The following is a 22,447-nucleotide window of genomic DNA, read 5'->3' as shown; positions in this document are numbered from 1 at the left end:
AAGTTAGCTCACTGATGTTCTGAATTGTGTCACGGTGTGTTGGATGTTTGTTTTTGGAAGGCCTAAAATTATGCATGAAAATACTCCTATTGGGCTTCTCATATGAAAGAAAAGCAATCAAAAAGTACTGTTAGTTGAAAGCTACAACTTGTTTAACTTGCTTTTTACATGTGTATGTTCATCTGTTGAGAATATAGCAGGGGTGTTGTAGTGTCAACTCTGACATTGATTGGTGGTGCTTTGTCTTCTGCTTCTTATTTTCTATTCTTATTGGCTGCTGTCGCTCATGGTCAGATGCCAACCAGTCACTGTTTTGCATGGCAGTGGGCCTCTGTTGCTGTAAGTATGACCCATCGTAACTACCGCAGAAAAGCCTTTAGTTGCTCTGACTTTTCTGTGCATAGTTACCACTGCAGTCACATCACTTCATCTCGGACACAAAAGGTGGCATGCTTTCCGTGGAGCACAGGACTGGAGGAGACCGCTTCTGCTGGTCTGGCTGTCGCAATGTCATCCTTTACACAAACTTGTTTCATTGGTAAAGGCTTTTTGTTGGATCTGTTCTGTTCTTTCTGCCCTCTACATTTCCATCACAACACTTTGCCAGAATCTCCCAGCTCTGTGGTTAGAACTGTTTTCTAATTTCCAGCCTAAACTTATTTATGAGTAACTTTATCCCCATGTGTTCTTGTTCCAGTGTTGTCTGCTAGCTTCAGACTGGTGTTTATCCCCCCCGATGTCTGTGCAGACAGTGGTCGTGTTCCTGTCTTTGGTTTTGACAGTGTGAAGTAAATAAACACTTCACAGAAGCTGATCAGCTTCTTTTGCCATGTGTCTCTTCTCCCCTACTGTAGCAAACTCAGATTTTGCACAGCCTGAGTTAGCTCTAATAGCATATTACCGATTTCTTAATCAGATATTTCCTGTGCTAGATTGTAATCTTTTTTTATATATATTCACTGGCCAGAAAAATAGCATAAGCTTTGAGCATTTCTGGAAGAATTACATACTACAATATTGTACATATGCTTAATTTGAGGATGATTTTGAGCTGGTTTATTTTACTGTTCAAAATTAGAACTTGTTCTTTGTCTTCACTAAGGTTATTCATTAATGTTTGAGATTTTCTCAAATAATAAATTAGAGAAGATAATTCTGTCCTGTGCTGAATATCCACAACGTTTTTTTGTACCATTTACTCTCTACTATCTTGGTAGCAGTAGGCACAAATAAATACTGGCTTATTCCCTGGTGATGGAGTTTAAAATTAAGGAAAATATAAATTCTGTACGTTTACTGGAGAGAAATGAAAATCTTCTGTGTTTGAGCATTCTGGGATTCCAGTTAATGAAATACATTGCATATTCTTTTAATACATACAGAGACACAAATGAATGTTTTCTCAGGCATAAGCATTTGTCCATAAATCTTATAAGGTGAAGATGCTGCAGTTGTTTGTTGTGCAACAAAACTGTTTACATTGAAGTGTTGTGCACTCTGCAGGATTGAAGCATATTCTCAGTTTTGGAAATCCTTATGATGAGCAGCATCCATACACACTGACTGCACAGCCAGCACTGTGTGTGACTGCTGTTAATTGTATTGGTCATATTACTAACTGCTGTGGGAACAGCAGTGCTGGAACACGGCACATTTCACATGAATCCTTGATCCAAGCCTTACAATGCCCTCCATTTCAGATAAGGACATTGGAACAACTACTGGTTTTTCAAACAGAACTAGCATTTTTTAATGAAAAGATGCACTGTGTACCTTGTGAGAACTGAAAGGCACTCACAGTGTTTTTCAGACATCACGTAGATGAAAATGCCTTCATCCGGACTGTAACTATGACAGAAAACAGTGTGTGTTGCTTTTGGGGGAATAAATAAATAAACAAATAAATAGATTCCCTACCCTCTCATGTGTTCAAGCTTACTTGAGATTTTTCTTTTTCCTCTCAGAACAGTTGAAATTACTCTGAATTGTTGTTATTTCTTCTATACATTTTTCACTTGTGTAGTTTGTCTGATGCAGAGTTTTTCTTAAACCACCTGCAGCTCACTAAAATATTTATTAGATAAACTTTAAAGATGTAATAGTGATAGCGTATGCATATTTAATGGGGGATTTTTGAGCAGAAGTCCATGCAGCTGTACTTAAGTGAATTGGATATACTTTTTAACTCTTTCATGAGTCATAGTTAATATAAACAATAATGCTTCATAAACTGTTTAATGGTAACTACTATGTACAGTACCTTACTGACAATAACTGTGCCTTTTCTTCCTGTCAGAGTCTTACATTTAAAGAGAAAATGACAAGCCTTAAATTTAAAGAAAAACCTACTGACTTGGAAACCAAAAGCTACAAGTTCCTACTGTTATCCTTGGTAAAACTGATCCATGCTGATCCAAAGCTTTTGCTGTGTGTAAGTATATTGAATATTTCATTCAAATAGAATTTTGTTTTGAAGTTTCTAAAGGAATAAAAATTACAAACATACACATGACATCTAGGATACTTCTCTACTCACTCTTTTCATCTGCACTGTCAAAACAAAAAGGCAACAAGAAAAATGGAAAGATCTTGCAGTGGGATATAATGAAAGGAAACATAAAGCTCTGTAACTGAAGGGAGAAAAAAGGGATTACAGTCATTGTTTCAGTGACCAGAAAGATGGATGCTTTTTTAGTTCTTTACAGCTTCCTGTTAATGTTGTCCTTGGTGATGAGTAAAAGGAGGATTAGGGCAAGTATTCTTTAAAGCAGATGTGTTAAATTTCTTAAGATTCATTGTAGTGGTGTGAAAGAGAACCATAACTTACTAAGCCTTATGTGTAAAAGTGCTTTCTTGTGAAGTCGTGTCAGAATGAATATTCTGTTCTTTATTATTCTGTGACTCTGTTAATCTTGTACATCAAATCTGAAAGTATTGGAAGTAAACTGAGTTTTGATCAAATGTCTGCATGTGGAGGGCATAGGAATGCAGCAATGCCAAAACTAGGGTAGTACAAGCAGTGTGCTAAACATTTTCTTTTTGTCTAGTCTGTTTATTGTTTAATTTAAATATGTTTCTATTATGTCAAAGATAAAATATGCAAGTGTTTTGGCTGCCCCACTATTAATGTGGAAATCCCCTCGTTTAGTTACAAAACTGTTGCTTATCAGTCAGTAACATGGTCAGTCATTGACAAGCTTTGCTTCTTAAACTTGCTTTCCTTTTTGCTATTTAGAATCCAAGGAAGCAAGGGCCTGAGACACAAGGCAGCACTGCTGAATTAATTACAGGCCTTGTACAACTCGTTCCACAATCCAGCATGCCAGATATAGCACAAGAAGCCATGGAGGTAAGAGGTGAATGTTCTGTATGCCAAATGGTTAGTACAGGCTGTGCTAGACAAATCAAGGCTTTTCTAGAAGCTACAAGGTGTTGATTAACTATGAAGTTGTGTCTTAGGGATGTGTCTCTATTGATCCTTTTCTAAATGTCTCCTGCATTAAAAGTTTTACAGGAGAGACCTAGAGGGCAAGTTTTAAAACACAGCAATTCAGATTGCCAGTTGATGACTGCCCTAGACGTTTTGTTCTGCCCTGTCGTTGATCAAACAGAGTTTGGCAGTTCCTCTGTTGCGCTCTACACAGTGCTGTTGGACTTGAACTGTCTTGTCCCAGTTTTGGTGATAGTTCACAAGTAAGCACTTAACAATAGCTTCTGGCCATTATCTATCAAAGCCTTTGTTTGTGCGGTGAATGGTTACAAAGAGGAAAGTATTTGCCTGTCCTTGGTGAAGAGATTTAACTGAAGAAATCTTGTAGTCACCACTAGAAGTTTGTGTATGTAGGATTGCTTGGAGTAATATCTTCAGTAAATATTAAAATAAAAACTTATCTGAAATGAGACGCTATTTTGTTTTGAATTTAGGCCTTGCTAGTTCTTCACCAGTTAGACAGCATTGACTTATGGAATCCTGATGCACCTATAGAAACATTCTGGGAAATTAGGTAAGTTAACTTTGTAAGTAAGAGGAATAGGTTTTGATTTCTCTTCTTTTTTGCAATAGCTGTAAGCAGTTCAGGAAAGCTATGTAGTATCAGCATGAATTGCCTCTATTAATGTATTTTTCTGATGATGAAGTTGCATCTTCCTTATGCAATTTGAATTCTAACAAAAATATCTGCAAGTGTTTTGCAGGCTTTCTTATTGATTCTCTTCAGCCTGCTGTAGTAATGATTGTTGATATAAAAAATTAAAGGCTGCACCCCTGCATGGAAGTGTTTATTATTTGGATTCTGTTTTATTCTTTCTGGACTGAGAGAGGGTAATGCTAAGGAGTTCTAGAAGTGTGGATTTGCTAATCTTGACTTTGAAACCTTCACCTACAGAAGGTAGTAGCTGACCCTGACCTCTGGTCTCCATTTGTCTTTCTCATGTGTTTAAAGAATTTTTACTGGTAAAGTTGTCTTGCTTCTTATAACTTTACAGCAGCTGTTGCAGTTGGTTTATTGGAGAGCACTAAGGTAAACAAAGTTCCAAAAAAGTCAGTTACAGAGAGCTGAACTGAAAAGTAGAAGCTTGTAAACTCAGAATTCTAAGAACTGAATGAGCTGACCAACTTAATAAGAGAATTTGGTGATCTCATCTGGTTTGGCATAGGAGGTTGTTTTGGAAGAAAGGGTACTAAAGTCTAGGTGATGTACATTGACTAGCATCAACAAATGGGCCTGCATGACTACTGGAGGTGGCTCTAAGGGCTTATTATGGGGTAGTTTTGGGGCTGAGTCCTACCTAGTTGGGCAATAACAAACTCATTACCGTAATTTCTAGTAATAGAAATGAATCTGTGGTCTGTTCGGGCTGGGGGAAAAACCCTTTAAAATTGACACTAATTTGGACCCTTTGGCAGTTTTAACAGAGAGTGTGAGGCCTGAATGGATATGAAGAAGGAACATCCCTAGATGTGTTCCTTCCAGAACAGAGTTGAGACACGTTATCAGAGCAGTGTAGGTAAACTTGTACTGCCACTGTCTGTTCTGTATCTGTTCTGTGGATAAATGGAGGACTTCTGAATCAACAGCTCTGGAGTCTGGACTTCTAACAAGTACCCAAATTGTTTAACTTCCTCTAGGGAACTACTGAGGCCATTTGGGTGGTGGGAAGGGTAGAGGGGATTGTGTCATTTAAGTACACACCTGTATTATATCTACTATTGAAGTTAGAAGATGTTAGCACGTCTATAGGATATTCATGCTAATTGTCTGTTTCTATGCAAAATGTAGTAATAACTTTTTCAAATATTTTTCTAGTAGATTATAAAGTTAATGCTTCATTTCATTTTGCTGCAGTTCACAAATGCTTTTTTATATCTGCAAGAAATTAACAAGTCATCAGATGCTCAGCAGTACGGAAATCCTCAAGTGGCTGCGAGAGATTCTCATCTGTAGGAATAAATTTCTTCTAAAAAATAAAGTATGTAATTAGCCATTTTGTCACTCCCTTTATTTATTAAGTTATTTTTATGATTGAAGGAGTTGTAGCTACACTTGTACTTTCTGTTTTCTGATTTGCACTAAGAGAAAAATGCTTTGTCTTCTGTCATCTATGAGAGAATGCTGTGTGAGGCATCTGTGATTAGAACCCTTAGCTGAAGTTAGGGTGAGGATTCAGCTACATGTATTGTTTTACTTCCCTGAAAATGGTTTTCCAAAACCTCTGTTATTTCTGAGGAGGTGATGCCTTATGCTTATTTTCCTAATACAGGGGAAATATTCTGCAAGAGGAGAGAAAGGGGAAGATGGTTCTGAGAAAATGTACTTCACTGATCTTTTGTTCAGACGTGTCCTTGAACTTACTTGCTTCCTTCTAATACTAAGATACTTTTTCCGAGCTGAACACACTTTGAACTCTGTACTTGTTCGAATTAAAACCAGACTTTTTAAATTAAAGGCCTACTACTGCAAATAAAGTTGTTAGGTTTTTGGGGTTTTTTTTTTGTTTTGTTTTTTGTCTGGTTTGCGAGTAGATATATTAACATGAGTAGATGTTATGTGTGATACATGACATGCTTTAAAAGTCCATTGTACCGAGAGCATTTTTATCTTTAAATTAACTTCCTTCTCTTTTCAACTTAGGTAGCTGTGTTATTGATGGAGACTTTGAGTTTGTTTTGAATGCTGAGTGGTAGACTTTTTCCTTTATCTCCAACTTAATGTACATTTGTACAATCTGATCTCACAGAAATATAGGCATTCTGGCTTTTTGTGAATTCAGGAAGACTTTAATGTTTTGCCTTGAAGTAGGAATCAGCTGTCTGTGAGACACAGAGTGTGCTTAATATTCTAATTCTGCTATCAGTGGAGAAGTACTTAGTTGTTAAAAATCTCTTCATAATGCTTAGAGGATGATTATTAATATCAGGATAAGAGAAAGTTCTCAGTTTCTACTTTTTATGTTAAAACATAAAGTGTATAGAAAATTTACAGTGCTGCTGAACTTGGCTTCTTTAGACTTAATTACACTGCAGCTGTAATCATGTTGGTATGTGTTCTGTGGAGTAAAACCAAGAAACCTATTGGGGTTTCAGGAGGCCCAAGGAAGGGAGTAAAAGGTATGATGTGCTTAATTCAAGGTGATACATTTTGAAGATGCTTCTCAAAATACCTTGTGTTCTTAAGGGAAAGTATAATTCTAAGATACTGTTTACATGGGTATACTTATAAAGTTGTCTTAGAGCACCAATGTGAAAGATACACTTTAAATTCTGGGGAGCTTTTCCCCTTCATAATGTAGAGCCATGTCCTGAACGATACTGTTTCAAAAGATGAGGTGGTTAATTATTTTTCTTTCCTTTCTTCATAGCAATCAGACAGAACTTCCTGTCACTTTCTCTTCCTTTATGATGTTTCTGGAGGTGGAACTAGTCAGATGTCTCTTGACCATGAAGAGATGCTGCGCTGTGCTCCTGGAGCCACCCTCAGGAAAGGAAAAGGGAATTCATCCATGGTGAGTAACATAAACCTGAAATCTCAATTTTAATGTATTGCAAACAGTTGTAATGTACTGCAAAAGGTATCAAACATTTCAGTAAGGTATGCCATTTGACAGGCAGGGTTTTCTGGTCTACTGTTTAGCTGCAGGAAAAAGTGAACGTGATTTTTTTTAATATCTTCTATGAGCAAAAAAAAATTGTTTTTTTTAGCGCACTATTTTCATGGGACTTCCGTAAGTATGTGATTGTCTTTGTGAAAGTAGTTTTTTGCCACTTGGTTTATGCAGTGTCATATACAGTAGAGTTCTGATCTTGGTTAGAATTGTTTATTCTTCTGGAATAAATTTGAAAAGGATCTTGGATAAAGCTAAATTTTAGGAAAACTGACATATTCCCAGGCAATGTTACCAAATTTGGCATTTTGTTTCCCAAGGAAAGTGCAGCAGGATGCAGTGGAACGCCTATTTGTCGCCAGGCCCAAACAAAATTGGAAGTCGCCTTATACATGTTTTTGTGGAGTCCGGATATTGAGGCTGTCCTTGTTGCAATGTCCTGTTTCCGTCACCTCTGTGAGGAAGCAGATATCAGATGTGGAGTAGATGAAGTTTCAGTTCATAATTTTTTGCCAAACTACAACACTTTCATGGAGTTTGCATCTGTTAGCAACATGATGTCAACAGGTAGGAATGATGAGTCTGGAGAATATCTGTCCCCTTGGGTAGTAGAACTGTCGGGATTGAAGTTCTTTACAAGATTCTTGATGTGAGTGTAACTCCTTTTACTGAAATAGATGGAACGAAGTGGAAGTTTGGATGTCTGATGATTTGAAGGTATAACAGTGAGAACCTTTTTTGAAATGCTTTTTAAGGAGTTATGTTCTTGCTAATTTAAAAATTACTTTTTAAGATCTCATGTTTGATGTAGGTAGCTTTTCAAAAACCTGTTTGATAAAAATTCTGTTCTTTGTAGGGAGAGCAGCTCTTCAGAAAAGAGTGATGGCTTTATTAAGACGCATTGAACATCCAACCGCAGGGAACACAGAGGTAAACTTGCTTATAAACTTGTATACGTATCTGTTGGTTTTGTTGGTTTTTCTCGTTACTGTTAGTTGGTTTGGATTTTTTGAACACAGCAAAGACCGTTGTTTCAAGTAGTTTTGAAGTTAAATCTTGATATGTCTTATTTTAGGCTTGGGAGGATACACATGCAAAATGGGAACAAGCTACAAAACTAATCCTTAACTATCCAAAGACCAAAATGGAAGATGGGCAGGTGACTATGATTTTTCCATAGGTTCAACACTTAGAAATTCAAAGTAAATATTTAAATTTATGTATTTTAAGGAATTTAACTTAAATTTAGGCAGCTAGTTCTGTAAGAGGATATAAGATCCATGACAGTACTCCAGAAATCAGTCCTCTGTGCTCATTGATATGAGAAAGAAATAATTTTACTTAAATTGCTGTGTGGTGGATGGAGTCTGAAATTCTGAACTAAAATACTCTGAAGTACTCCTAGAGAGAAATAGTGCAATCCTTTCCACTGAAAGGTTGATTTTCTTTTCTTTTATTATTTTTATTAAGGAACAAAAAAAGCTGCTGGCAATTATGACTTAAATATGCTTTAGCCTGGTATTCAGCAGGGAGTCATGTAGACAGCCCTCTCTGGGCTGTTTTTAGCCTTGCTTTTTCAACTTCTCAAAAAATAGTTCTCCCAGATAAATTTCTTTTACGACCAAAAGAAACTGCAAAAGGCAAATATTAGAAAGTTGTTGAGACTGGAATTTTAAGTGGCAGGATTTGTTATGGAATACTTTTAAATTCTGATCTCTCTTTGTTATTTTTGTTTAATTGAAGAGATTTCATCTTGAGTTGTTCCTTTTCAGGTTACTGAAAGTCTTCATAAGACAATTGTTAAGAGACGAATGTCACACGTTAGTGGGGGAGGCTCCATAGACTTGTCTGACACAGATTCTCTTCAGGAATGGATCAACATGACAGGATTCCTCTGTGCTCTTGGAGGAGTGTGCCTACAGCATCGTAGCAATGCAGGATTAGCAACCTATAGTCCACCCATGGGCCCAGTCAATGAGCGTAAGGGCTCCATGATATCTATGGTATCCACTGAGGGAAATGCAGAGACTCCTGTTAGCAAATTCATAGATCGATTATTGACTCTGATGGTCTGTAACCATGAGAAAGTGGGACTACAAATACGGACTAATATTAAAGATCTGGTGGGTTTGGAGTTGAGTCCAGCACTTTATCCAATGCTATTTAACAAATTGAAGAATACCATCAGCAAGTTTTTTGATTCTCAAGGACAGGTAAAGTGTTGATATATTCCTTTACATTTGTATCTTATTAAAAAGCATCGGTCTTATTGTTAGTAGTTATTATTGGTTAGTGCTTGGTTAGTACTTATTATTGGTAGTTAAAATGAGGCATCTGTTGTGTTTTGTACAAAAAATCTGCTGACATTGTGATTGTTTGAGAACATGCATCTTGTAATTTTTATATTTGGTTCCAAGTTATATTAAGCCTGAAGTAATTAAAAATATCTTTGAATTCTCAGTAAACTCTCAGACAACAGAACCTGTGAGAATGTTGTCAGAATCTCTAAGCTTGGTTAGTGTTAATCTATTTTAATAATGACATATAGTAACATTCTTTTGTTCAAGTGATAATTGAAAAATGCTCGTCTGTTAGATTTTGAAATACTGCGATATATCTGATAAACAGCCTCTCCTCCCCTTTCTTTTTTCTGACCATAATTAAGACCAGAAATTTTCTTCTTGTAGGTTTTATTAACTGAGACCAACACACAATTTGTAGAACAAACCATTGCTATAATGAAGAACTTGCTTGACAATCATACAGAAGGGAGCTCAGAGCATCTTGGACAAGCCAGTATTGAGACAATGATGCTAAATCTGGTTAGGTAAGAAACCTTCTTGACTTTTCTATACGAAGTAATATGTTTAAGGAGGAAAATTAGACTCTTTTAGTTTTTACCTTTGCTTGCATCCATCAAGGAAGTTTATTATGGTCCCCTTCTAATAGACCTAATGGGTTCATTAGACATGGAGACTGTTCATACCATAGCATAAAATGAACTGATGGAAGGTGACTTTTTGTTGTTGTTGTTTATCAGAACCAACCATTCCATAGCTCACCTCCTTTCCTGGAAATATTCCTTCATTCCTTCATATGCAGTTGTATTATTGGTTAGCAGTCAGCTGATGGGCAGGTTTCTGCTCAGTTTTATATTGATAGGGAATTTATTTTCACTGGAAGAAATTTGGTACCCATCTTCAGCTGATATATAAAGGTTGGTTTCCTTGCTTGATAAAAATATTGGCCCAAACAATTGCTAATCCATTATGCAGGTCTGTTACATCAGCTGGCCTGTAGGGTGTGAGACAGAGCTGAAAAGATGTATCAGATGCATGGGCCATTTTTTGTGAACCATGAAGTATTTATTTCATCTTTTTGCTGTTTATGTTCAGGTATGTGCGTGTACTGGGGAATTTGGTACACGCGATTCAAATAAAAACTAAACTCTGTCAGTTGGTGGAAGTAATGATGGAGCGGAGAGATGACCTTTCGTTTTGCCAAGAAATGAAATTTAGGTAAGTAAAAAATTCAAGCAGTATAAAGTATTTAGGGCAGTGTAACATATGCAAGTATAATTTTGTTCTGCTACGTGTTTGTTTGTTTAAAAATACCAACACTTTTTCATAACAGTTCTTGTTTTCAGAGCTAATAATTTAGAATCTGGTGCTACGTTAGAATTTTGTTTTGACTTTGGGGACGTTAAATGGATGTTTAAAAAAAAGAAAAGAAACCTGTATGGGGTCCAGTAAAATTCAGTGTGTTGATGATTCAGATATGAGTTTGTAATAAATGAGATGAGGTAAATGGTAGTGAGTGTGCTTGAGGGAATGGATGGTTATTTAAAAACCAAAAGCTAACAATTTTGTGTGTATATGTATATATTTCACAGGAACAAAATGGTGGAATATTTGACAGACTGGGTTATGGGAACATCTAATCAAGCAACAGATGAAGATGTGAAGTGCTTGACAAGGTATGGGGGAATGCTGTTATGCTGTTTCTGAAATGGCTGATGGTGTTCTTGGTGTCATTTGATATCCACGGATCAGCTGCACTGTGTGGAATTTCTTTAGTAGTCGTAATTTTAAGGAAAATGCCAAAACTGAAACTTAAGTTTTTGATGAGCGGCAACAGGGCTGTATTTAATGCATAGTTTTACCTGACATGGCTCCCGAGGGTTCCTTCAAAGTGTTCCAATTCCTATTGAATTCTCCTTAATACAATTTCTGATTTAGTATTAGGATTTTTTTTTTTTTATTTTATAAAGTTATGTTGTCCTATGATGCATTATAAAGTCATCAAAAACTACAGTGTTAAATGTTTTTAGTGACATACTTGCTTTTCAGTTTTTGTCCTTTAATAATGTGTTCCTTGAACCTGTACTGCATTATGTGATTGCCGTTTTCCTGCTGGACAGAATGCAGGCCTTATTCTGGCAGACTTTTCAGCTGCAATTAGGTGTGTAAGTGAAAGAGACTTGGTGCATGAAGGGAAATCTTCAAGTGGGAGCAGAGAAGAATCCTGCTGAAATCTAAAATGATTCACAACTCTTTTTTTGTTTCCAGAGATTTGGACCAAGCAAGTATGGAAGCAGTGGTCTCTCTTCTTGCTGGGCTTCCATTACAGCCTGAAGAAGGAGATGGTGTTGAGTTGATGGAAGCCAAATCTCAGTTATTTCTTAAGTAAATAGTGGCTTTTAACTATTTTTTACTATACTGTGGCTCTGAGTAGATGCACCATATGTTTCTTTTCCTAAAAACTATGTTTTTATTCTTCTAGCTGAATTAATTTTATTGTCCTAATAGTGTCCTCATACATCCGCTGTTTCACCCAGCTCTATCTCTTGTGTTTATGGAAACATGTTTGCTTAGAAATAATTGTTAGATTTGGTTTTGTTTGCCCTTAATATAGATGTAGCTTTAATTCACGGGAGGGATTAACTGGGTTTGAAGTTATATTTAACTGTGAAGGTACATCTGTGAAATTCATTTTCTAGATCTGCAGAACTTTGTATTCACATTTCTATGGCATTGCCTTCCTGTTGTTTCAATATATTCTTAGACAATTTAGAATAATAGAATCATAGAATTACCCAGGTTGGAAAAGACCTTGAAGATCATCAAGTCTAACCGCAGCCTAACCATAGTACCCTATATGTATATATAGATATATATACCCTATATACATATTAGCCAGTACTACAGAAAAGATTATTTGGGGCATGCATGGGATTTTTTATGGAAGGCTTACAGTTTATTTGTTCTTGTGTGCAAATCTTCCTAGCCTTGCCTTTGTATAATCTTTCAATGATCAAAGTTGTTATCTCTTCCTTTAGATACTTCACGCTGTTTATGAACCTTCTAAATGACTGTAGTGAAGTTGAAGATGAAAGTGCACAAACTGGTGGCAGGAAACGTGGGATGTCCCGAAGACTGGCATCGCTGCGGCACTGCACTGTTCTTGCTATGTCAAATTTACTCAACGCAAATGTGGACAGTGGTCTTATGCATTCAATAGGTAAAGAAATAGGAGAAAGCTGTGTGTAATTATGTATTCCATTTATTTTTATGGGTTTTTTTTTAGTAGCCTTATTGGATGTGTTCTTTGTTTTTCTTTTTTTTTTAAATCAGGCCTGGGCTATCATAAAGACCTCCAGACAAGAGCTACGTTTATGGAAGTCCTCACCAAAATTTTACAGCAGGGAACCGAATTTGATACATTAGCAGAAACGGTGCTGGCAGATCGGTTTGAGAGGCTGGTGGAGCTTGTTACGATGATGGGTGACCAGGGGGAGCTTCCTATTGCTATGGCTTTAGCAAACGTGGTGCCTTGTTCTCAGTGGGTAAGTTGATTTGTGCATTTAATTTCCTGTGTTTTTTGAAAATAGTAAGACTTGAAATAATTAGTGCAAATATTTTCCAAGTGTAACGGTAGCACACCAAATTGAGATTAGACCTACCTTTTGTATTTCTCAGTATATTCTCAAGAAATGTATTCGGTTTTAACAGATCTTAATTACAAACTAGAGTTTTATTAAATTATACTTTTATTAAATTTTAGTTAATGTCTGAGTAATTTTATATGCAATTATTATAATGCATTTGTTTTGATTGACATTATTTATTGCAGATTGTGTGCTGTAATGCAGAAAAATGAAACTATTTGTTCAACTATTTGAGATTTTAGCAAGATAAGTTGGTCTTGGTTATACAGCAGAATAACTGCTTATTTATCTGGACATTCTGAATTTGCAGGAGGAGTTACAGTGAAAGAGTTTCAGACAGTAGCAAAGGGAAAAGAAAAGGTTGTGTGTGCTTTAATTGGATATTTACATGCAAATAGCAACTTTAAATCATTAGTACAAGCTTTAACTCGCTGCTCAGATGAACGTTGCCTTGATTCCTTTCAGGATGAGCTAGCTCGTGTTCTGGTCACACTCTTTGATTCCCGGCACTTGCTCTATCAGCTACTTTGGAATATGTTTTCAAAGGAAGTTGAACTAGCAGATTCCATGCAGACACTCTTCCGAGGAAACAGCTTAGCTAGTAAAATAATGACTTTCTGTTTTAAGGTATGTTATCTAACCTTTCTTTCTGCTACAAATCAGGCCAGCAACAGGAATGGTTTAGTAATATAAAAATACAAAGCTAACCATCTGTGATGTTAAGCATTTGAGAAAATGCATTATATGAAAATAGTACAAAGTGGCCTTTGAAATTCAGTTCAAGTTTGTCGTAGATCTCACTGACGTCTCTTGAAAATTTAGGGAGTTTTGCGTTTAATACTTGATGAACTAATTTTTGTAGATAAAAATAATTCTGTAGGTAAAAAATGCCAATCCTTCTGGAACGGAACTTATACCAAGACTGCCTGACTCAACTTGTTGGGCTTCAATTTGCATTTAGTCCCTTTAAAAGTTTCTGAAGTAATAAATGTTCCATTTCTCTTGGTCTGTGTGCTCTGTATTTTGGAGAAACCTGACTGGTTGTGTAACAAAAACATGCAAGATTTGTAGGTTTGAAGACAAATGTTACTAGAAATTTAGAAGATCTAACTTGGTAAAAACTGCTAAATACTTGTACAGAGTTTAGTTATTTTGAAGTCCTGACCTACATAATCTTCAGTCATAGTAAATCTCTTAAAACTTACGTGCACCAGAGTTATATGATCACCTTTTACTTAATGAGCAATTTAAAGGTGGTGAGATGAATTCCAAGCTCTTCTGTGCTTTAATTTCAGTATAAAACGTGACATACTGTGCAGAGATGGGGTGTTGAGTCACTGTGCACTAAGAAGGACTCTCATCTGCTTATTATGGTTATTGAAGTGACCTATAGTCTTCTCCAAGTAATTAAAATACTTGCAGAAGTTGATCACAGCTGCTTTTTAGGAGTCTGTCTTAAACCAAAACAAATTAAGTGTTTTCAGGTTGTTGTATTTTACACAATTTTGTAGTGTTCACGTGGATTGCTGTCTTAATCTGGCCATATCTGCTGGTTTTCTTTTCTCAACAGGTATATGGTGCTACTTATTTGCAGAAGCTTTTGGAACCTTTATTAAGAACGGTGATCACATCCTCTGAATGGCAGCATGTTAGCTTTGAGGTGGATCCTACAAGGTTTGAGATTCAAAGGGGGGAACAAATGTATCTATTTATATACTTGTCTCCCAGTCATCATTATTTTCTTGTTGCAGATATTTTTCTCATGCTTTCACACTTTCTGCTCCTCGTTCCACTAGGCACATCCATTGTATCTACATTTCTTACACCCAGGGAGAGTTTACAGAGCTGTCCGGTACAGTGACATGAGTTCTGCGTGTCCTCTAAGCCCTGAGGGCTTGGAGCCCTTACAAACCTCATCTACTTGCTACTTCATACTACTTCATACTTTTATGTAGGCATAATTTGGCATTTTCTTGCAGTACCAGAAGGCATCTGGTTTGGGTCACTGAATTGGTTACAGAAACAAGATGGAATGCATGTATGTTGTGTACAGTATTTTGTTTTAATTTCTCATGTCACTTCAAGACTTGGATTTTGTAACTGTTGCCGGTTGTTCTGACTTTACTTCTTAGGAAACTCTCAGCATTCTTCTTTTAAAAAGCTTACCAAAAGGTAGGCCAACTTTTTAATAGTTAAGCTCTCAAATGTCTGTCTCTTATCTCAGAAACTACTTCCAGAGAAACCATCAGACGGATAGCACAGACCTCTGGAAATGATGAATGCTTGTCTCTGTATGGAAGAGAGAGTCCAACTTAGCTGTCTGTTTATTACTGAGTTTTAAATGACCTTCTATTTGTGCAAATTAAAGTATTGGTGGCAAATGTATGAAAGATTGTAAATGTTCCTATAAATGTTCTGTTTACCTTGTAGAATAAGATAACTGCTGAAAGTACAAGTACAGTGATTTGTTTGATTTCCAGTCTTACATTTATGGATCTGTTTCAGACTGGAGCCCACAGAAAGCCTTGAAGAGAACCAGCGGAGCCTCTTGCAAATGACAGACAAATTTTTCCATGCAATCATTAATTCTTCTTCGGAATTCCCACCACAACTTCGCAGTGTGTGCCATTGTTTGTACCAGGTATGCCTGCAATGGTTGTCTGCCCCTGAACTTCGGGGTTTTTGTTTTTTTTTCAATTCTGACAGCTTGGTCTGGGTGCACATCGGATGTTACTGAAAGGCTTCTATCAGAAGTTTGGTGAATAGCAGGGATCTGAGCTTGGAGATGATATGGTGCTTTAGGAATTGAATTGGCTGTAAGGAGGTGACTAAAATATTTTCTTTTTTTAAGGAATTGTATCACAGCTAAGAATTCAGACCTAATAATCTCAGTGCTTTAGCAACTCAGTGGGAGACTAACGATTAACTATGGAGGTAATGGTTATATTCACTTCTATCAGTTTGTCATATAGCACCCTCTGTGGGGAAGGCAGCAAATAGAGAACAAAAAAAAAATCACTGCTTCTTGGACAGAATGCAAAACTACATTTTGAATATAAAAGCATTGTACTTGTTCACTTTTTATTTCTGATTTAATTGGTCTCATTTAAAGTTAATAAATTAACTTCTTATCCTTGATCAACATCAGCTTCATGAATATAATAGCTTCTTGTGCCGTTATTAATCTTAAGTTCTCTGCATAAAACAGTGGCAAATTCTTTAGGGGTATTTCACCCATGCAGTAAATTTTTCCAAAACTGTCTATGAAATATCTTATCTGGATCACTGCTCTGCAAGTGTTACTTACAGGTGGACACAACCTCACACTTTGCATCTTTGGTAGAAGATGAGGCTAAAAAGATAATGAAATACTTGTAAACAAATAAATATTAAAAGCAACAACAAAAAGCAACAAAGCTGTTTTCAGTGAGACAAAACCAGCTGAAGTTCTGAATTCTAGAAAGCACGACTTGAAGCTGATTGTAGTGGAAGGGAATAAATATCTAAATTGTTTTGGCTGTATTTGGTAGAGAGTTGTTGTTGTTATGTGTGCACTTCCTTAAATAAGCTCTTTTACAGGTGAAATCAGGGCATTACAGTATGCAAAATTTATCATGTCTCAAGTTCTGAAAGCAGGAGTCTCTAGTTTGCTGTGGACAGCTGTAAGCAAAGCTATTAACTTTTACTGGGAAGGATGTCCACTTGCATAGTATTCAGTAAATAACATTAACCTTGCAACTGGAATGCTGCAGATGCTCTGTACTTTGAGGATGATTAGGCAGTGGGGAAATTTTTATACTTGAGATGTAGAATGATGGCGAGTACATTTTGGTCTACGAAGTAAAATACCTTCCAACTGCTTTGAGCAATACGTTCTCCTGGAGTTACTGTAGGGTTGCCTGCCAGGCGCCTGGAGTATGTTGTGTGCAAAGAGCTGCTGTGCTTTGCTTAAATGGGTGACCAGATGTTCTTCACATACACAGTATTGACAAATAAAGCAAGTAAACAGGAGGAAGAGAACCTGGAAGAGACAAAGATAAATAAATTGATGGAGTTCTCTTCATGATGCAAATTACAAAGATTGAGTTTGTGACTTGTGGATAAAATTATTTTGTGCTGTCATATCAGCTTTGCAAAGGAAAATTACCAAACTGGGATTGGTCTTTTGCATGTTTCTGGCTCCTTTTATAAGTAATGCACAGACAGAAAACCTGTAGAATGCTCCTGCTGCCTGTGGGACCTGTAGGGAATTTAGTCTCCAGTCTTGGGGAAGAATTCTATCACAGAAAAGCTGTGCACAGCAGTTTGTGAGCTGTGAGCCCTGGGGTGTTCTGGAGGAGCAGGTCTAAAGTGAAACAAGGAAAACAGATTTTCAGAGCCTTGTTTGGAAGGAGGACGTGGAAAGGAGTTACCAGCCTTAGTTGTATGTGGGAGATAGTTGTGGGAAGTGGAAGCAGACACAGAGGAGAAAAAAAGATTGAACTGTTTATGAAAAGTCAGAAAAAAATTCTACACAGTAGGTACTACTTGGTTTTGTAAGTGAATGCTGTATTTGCATTATTTCAGTAGAAATGATAATTTGTTTCTGAAGCCAGATGACTACTGGTCTTCTCCGATCAATCAAATAGGTATTCTTTTTCCATACGAGGTCTGTAGCTAATTTTAGTTACTGTGGCAGTGTTATAGGAACAGAGGTTCTGTATTTGATTGGATATTGCAGGCTGCACCGGCTGGTGCTTCTTTTACCAGCAGGTTTCTCATAAGCATTTTCACCTGGATGCATACAGCTAACTGCTGGTTCTGCAGTAATTACATCACCTTCACACTTGCTTGTTTTCAGGTGTTATATGTTCTGGAACATTTTGTGGTCAAGAATGAACTGGATTATAGTCCCTTGTACAAAGAAATGGTGCAGACTGATAGAAACATAGAAAGATACGGAATTAAACACACAAACACACATGATTTTTCTTAATAAAGAAAGATGGAAACTTTAGCTCCTTTGAATGAAGTAGCAAGATGAATAGAGATGGATAAGCCTGTTTCTGAAGTTACCTGTATCTTTCTGGAAGTTACACAAGGTTGAAAGTTTGGTAAAGGCACCGTTGGTTAAATATTAAAAGATCTTGAATAAATTAGAACTCTTCAGTTGATAGTTTCACTCATTTGTTTTTACTCTGTCACATTTTAAGCTATAGGAATTCTCTTCCAGATCTTTTCTTCTCTGATACTCTAAAGATTATATGAACTCTTGGTGTGTGCTTGCTCTCAAACCACTGAATGTTCTGAGCTTTTCTATTGAGAGAGCTCCAGTCATCTGGTGATGCTAGTTTACTGTTGCAGCCTATATGGAAGATAGGTTTTGCTCCAAGAGCAAAATGTTCCTCTTTGGGAGAGTGTAGTATAAGGCTGATATGCTACAGCTTTGCTCAGATCCTGACATAAAACATGAGAGAATGCTATGCTTTGTGGTGGGTCCCTTTGCCTTGAAATTAACACAATCAAAATGAATATCTTCGATGTAGACCTGTTGGTTTTGTTTTCCTCCGTTTTTCACAGAAGTGTTTTTACTGTAACTGTTATCGAAGTCATAATAACTGTGATGAGTCACAGATTAACCAAATTGAAGGACACACAGAGAAACATTGGGATGATTTTAAACTCCAAATTTATTTTCAAAGTTAATGTGCATTTCAAAGGTATAACACTTTGCAGTTCGTACTATTAAAATCATTTGGGAATGGTGAATTGCATCTGAAAACTGAATATACAATTTAATGCCCAGTTTTGTGTATCATGAACACCTTGATGTGGCTTGACTTTTAATCTAGCCAGAAATAGTAGAAATGATTGAAACGCAACTTCTGTTTGTTTTATATTTAGTGCTTTGTAAACAAGATTTAATTTAAAACAAAGTGGAATAAAACCTCCATCATCAGTCTTTAGTTTATATATTTCATTTTCTGTTGGTTATGTTTGTTACATTTTACTGTGCAATTTACGTACAAGTCAACATTGATTTTTTGTTGCTGTATGTAGTTGGTGCTGTGACTTGTTTGTGCTCATCTCTGTTCTGTAGGCAACTTGCCACTCTCTACTGAATAAAGCTACCGTAAAAGAAAAAAAGGAAAACAAAAAATCAGTAAGTTTGGAGACCTTTTTACTAGCCATTTCTTTCAACCCACAACAGAAATCTTTTGCTGTTTGTTCAAAACATCTTCACTTCAGTCTGTTTGAACTCACTGTGAAATCATTCTACTAATTCTGGCACAAAATAGCTTTCATTTCAATTAACACTGGAATTAAGTTATATTTAAAATATTCTCTGTGTGCCTATCAGAGTAAACAAAAACACATTTTAACATTACTTCTTAGTGTGTAATATTCTGATTCCTCTACCTCTGCCATCTTCAAATTAAAAAAGAAAAGAAGGAGAAGGAAAATGTTTTCTTTGGTTTGGGGGAAAATCTGAGTCTGTTTAGTTGTAATGCTTTGGTAGGTAACGACTTCAGCTTGCATCCTGCCAGAAGAACAGTTAACTGATGAGTTGCTGGAGAATAAAAGGCTCCCAGGACTTATTTCAGATATTTTCTTTTGTTTGCCTTGTGAGTAAGCAATAAAATTTAGCATTTGTATTTATTTACTTAGAGAAGACAAGCAGATTTCCCATCGCAACTAACTTACTGGATACTGTGATGAAGTGGTGTCATTAAAAGCTAAGGCTTAGCCTTTTGTTTAACAGTGACTTCAAAACATAATGTATGAATAAAACTGAGGTAGAACAAAAATTTAGGCTTCTAATAAATGCTCCGTTACATTTTGCAGTAGCTGAGCAGCACAGTAACATGTGGAAATACCAGATCTCTCTGCAAACTAACATTTTACGAGAACATAATATCAGTAATTGTTTCACAAGATAACTATGAATGAAGTTGCTACTGAACCATAGTGATTCTTGATATGCTATGTATGTGCTGATGGTTTTATGTGTTTAAAGAAGCATGATTTGAGATTGCACTAGTTTTGGTTTAAAGTATGGAAAGCTGTGGAGTATTTGTGTTTTCTGTAAACAATTTACCTTTGCATATGAAACTGCTGATTTTGTTAGGTAGAAGCATAGAATCAGATTTAATATTATTATTAACTGTCAGTTTTACAAAATACACATACAGATATTGAATTTTTTTTACGGCATTGCCAATTCAGCTCTGGACCATCCTGTCTTTCCTTCCTTGGCAAATCTGATGAGATACGATGGTGATGGAGAGTATTTCTAGAAACATCTCCTTCCCTCAAATTCAAATTATTCCTGAAACTTTGTTTCGTATGTCACATTGATGGAGAGGGAGGACCTTGAGAATAAAAGTGAAATATGTATGCAAATAAGAAGACATGAGAATCTAAAAAGAATTATCCATGTTTCCTTGGAAGACTGCGTGCCTGCATACAAACATAAGACATTTGTCCACCAGCTGGAGTTAAGTAGTCAGTAACTTTGAATTTTGTGTTCAGAAATTGACCCCAGTGAGAAAGTTTGTTTGAAAGCTGAAGGAAATCCAGCCTGTGCCTCCACAGCCATCTCACCCTTTCTCTCCTTTCCTTCTCTTTCTTGATTGTCATGCAATGCAAGACCTATCAAGGCAAGAGAATCCTACTCAGACTTGTTGAGCTTGGCTGCTATGGGAAGAATACATATTGCAGGATTGCCATACGAGACTTTTCTCCAGTTGCTTTCCCTTTAATGCAAATGTGTTATTTGTAATTCTCAACTTTGTAGGTTGTTAGTCAGCGATTTCCTCAGAACAGCATTGGGGCAGTTGGAAGTGCCATGTTCCTGCGCTTCATCAATCCTGCGATCGTCTCACCGTATGAGGCAGGGATTTTAGATAAAAAGCCTCCGCCCAGAATTGAGAGGGGACTGAAACTGATGTCAAAGGTGAATCAGCGTGCATCTTTATTTGGCTGTATTTAAACTCTACCTGAAACAATTCTCTTCTCCAGTGGAGTGATGTGAGGAAGGTTTAGTTAAACTTAGTTTTGTATAGCAAAGATTATGTTTATTTGAACTGCAGCTGCCTTGCTGCTTTTATACATCATAACCTTGTTTGAAAACAGCATTATTTCTGGAGTAGAGAATATGCTGATATTGATTAAGTTCATGTAAGTTCTAAAGAAGTGACTTTTTTTCCCCTGACTTTATTCTCAAGATTGTAAGTTTAATGGTTCTGTACTTCTGTGACCTGTGTATGTTTTTAATGTTGAGAAATGGTGATTTTCTTCAAATAAGCATATATTATTGCCATTACGCCTGTCTAAGTGAGGTCGTATCTTAATGTTTAAAATGATGTAAAAGAACATACTTCAAATTAGTTGTTTTGTGTGGTTTTTTCTTGTTTTGGGGTTTCATAACAACTTATTTATGGCAGTGAAGTTATGCTGGTTATCATAGCAGTTTCAACATTAAGCGTTTTTGTGCCTTTCCTTTTATTGTCATTCAGATACTTCAGAGTATTGCCAACCACGTCCTGTTTACAAAAGAAGAACATATGAGGCCTTTTAATGACTTTGTAAAAAGCAATTTTGATGCAGCTCGAAGGTAGGCCCTTTGGAAACTTCTGCAAAGGATCTTTATTGTGTAAACTGTAAGCAGAGATCTGTTCTTTTGGCCTTTTAATTTGTACCTACGTGACAGATTTCCTGAATATGTTTATGGCATCACTGGTTTTCATCTCCAGGTTTTTCCTTGATATTGCGTCTGATTGCCCAGCGAGTGACACTGTCAATCACAGCCTGTCTTTCATCAGTGATGGCAATGTTCTTGCTTTGCACCGATTGTTGTGGAACAATCAGGAGAAAATTGGCCAGTACCTTTCCAGTAATAGGTAAGACTTAGGAATGCTATGAAAGGAACCATTCATTGGGAATGAACGTTTGGAATTTGGAATCAGATGTTTTTGTTGTTAATATTGAGAAGAATGTCATGGATTGAGTAAAGAAAGACCTGTCTTTTAAGAAATGTGCTGTTTTTAGGGACCACAAAGCTGTAGGAAGACGACCTTTTGACAAAATGGCTACTCTTCTTGCCTATCTGGGTCCACCTGAACACAAACCTGTGGCTGATACACATTGGTCCAGTTTAAATCTCACCAGTTCGAAATTTGAAGAATTTATGACCAGGTAATGAGATTATTGTGGGTTTTTAGTCTTCAGCATGTTGAGTAATATAAGTAGTTATTAAGCCTGCAGCTTTCATTCTGAAGGAGAGTTCAAAAAGTTGGCTTCACACACACCTGCTGTGGTTATGAGTAGATTTTAATAAATGAGAAACCTCAGTAGCTTTTGTGATTTAACAAAGGTTCGAGATTTTATGAACGTAATACTTGTGCTTAAAGATGCAAA

The 22,447-nt window shown here is 36.5% G+C and overlaps 1 protein-coding gene across 2 annotated transcripts in view; it reads left to right on the top strand.

Annotated features, from left to right (window-relative positions):
- Positions 1–22,447, top strand: part of NF1 (neurofibromin 1) — an 83,530-nt gene that overhangs the window by 17,947 nt on the left and 43,136 nt on the right. Inside the window, exons 13-35 of one of the 2 annotated variants that reach the window (XM_015881110.2) lie at positions 2,297–2,431; positions 3,236–3,349; positions 3,925–4,004; positions 5,346–5,469; positions 6,859–7,002; positions 7,422–7,668; positions 7,958–8,031; positions 8,177–8,260; positions 8,874–9,314; positions 9,789–9,928; positions 10,497–10,619; positions 10,994–11,077; positions 11,670–11,786; positions 12,440–12,621; positions 12,735–12,946; positions 13,514–13,675; positions 14,619–14,722; positions 15,554–15,689; positions 19,128–19,190; positions 20,826–20,984; positions 21,547–21,644; positions 21,784–21,930; positions 22,079–22,225. In XM_015881110.2, the coding sequence (XP_015736596.1) occupies positions 2,297–2,431; positions 3,236–3,349; positions 3,925–4,004; positions 5,346–5,469; positions 6,859–7,002; positions 7,422–7,668; positions 7,958–8,031; positions 8,177–8,260; positions 8,874–9,314; positions 9,789–9,928; positions 10,497–10,619; positions 10,994–11,077; positions 11,670–11,786; positions 12,440–12,621; positions 12,735–12,946; positions 13,514–13,675; positions 14,619–14,722; positions 15,554–15,689; positions 19,128–19,190; positions 20,826–20,984; positions 21,547–21,644; positions 21,784–21,930; positions 22,079–22,225 (3,317 nt within the window). The remainder of the gene's footprint in view (positions 1–2,296; positions 2,432–3,235; positions 3,350–3,924; positions 4,005–5,345; positions 5,470–6,858; positions 7,003–7,421; positions 7,669–7,957; positions 8,032–8,176; positions 8,261–8,873; positions 9,315–9,788; positions 9,929–10,496; positions 10,620–10,993; positions 11,078–11,669; positions 11,787–12,439; positions 12,622–12,734; positions 12,947–13,513; positions 13,676–14,618; positions 14,723–15,553; positions 15,690–19,127; positions 19,191–20,825; positions 20,985–21,546; positions 21,645–21,783; positions 21,931–22,078; positions 22,226–22,447) is intronic. The other variant, XM_015881111.2, reaches the window with a different exon arrangement.

Source organism: Coturnix japonica, chromosome 19 (assembly GCF_001577835.2).
Source record: "Coturnix japonica isolate 7356 chromosome 19, Coturnix japonica 2.1, whole genome shotgun sequence".
Taxonomy (NCBI): Eukaryota; Metazoa; Chordata; class Aves; order Galliformes; family Phasianidae; genus Coturnix; species Coturnix japonica.
The sequence above is the reverse complement of the archived record's forward strand: the minus strand, read 5'-3'. Positions and strand labels throughout refer to the sequence as shown.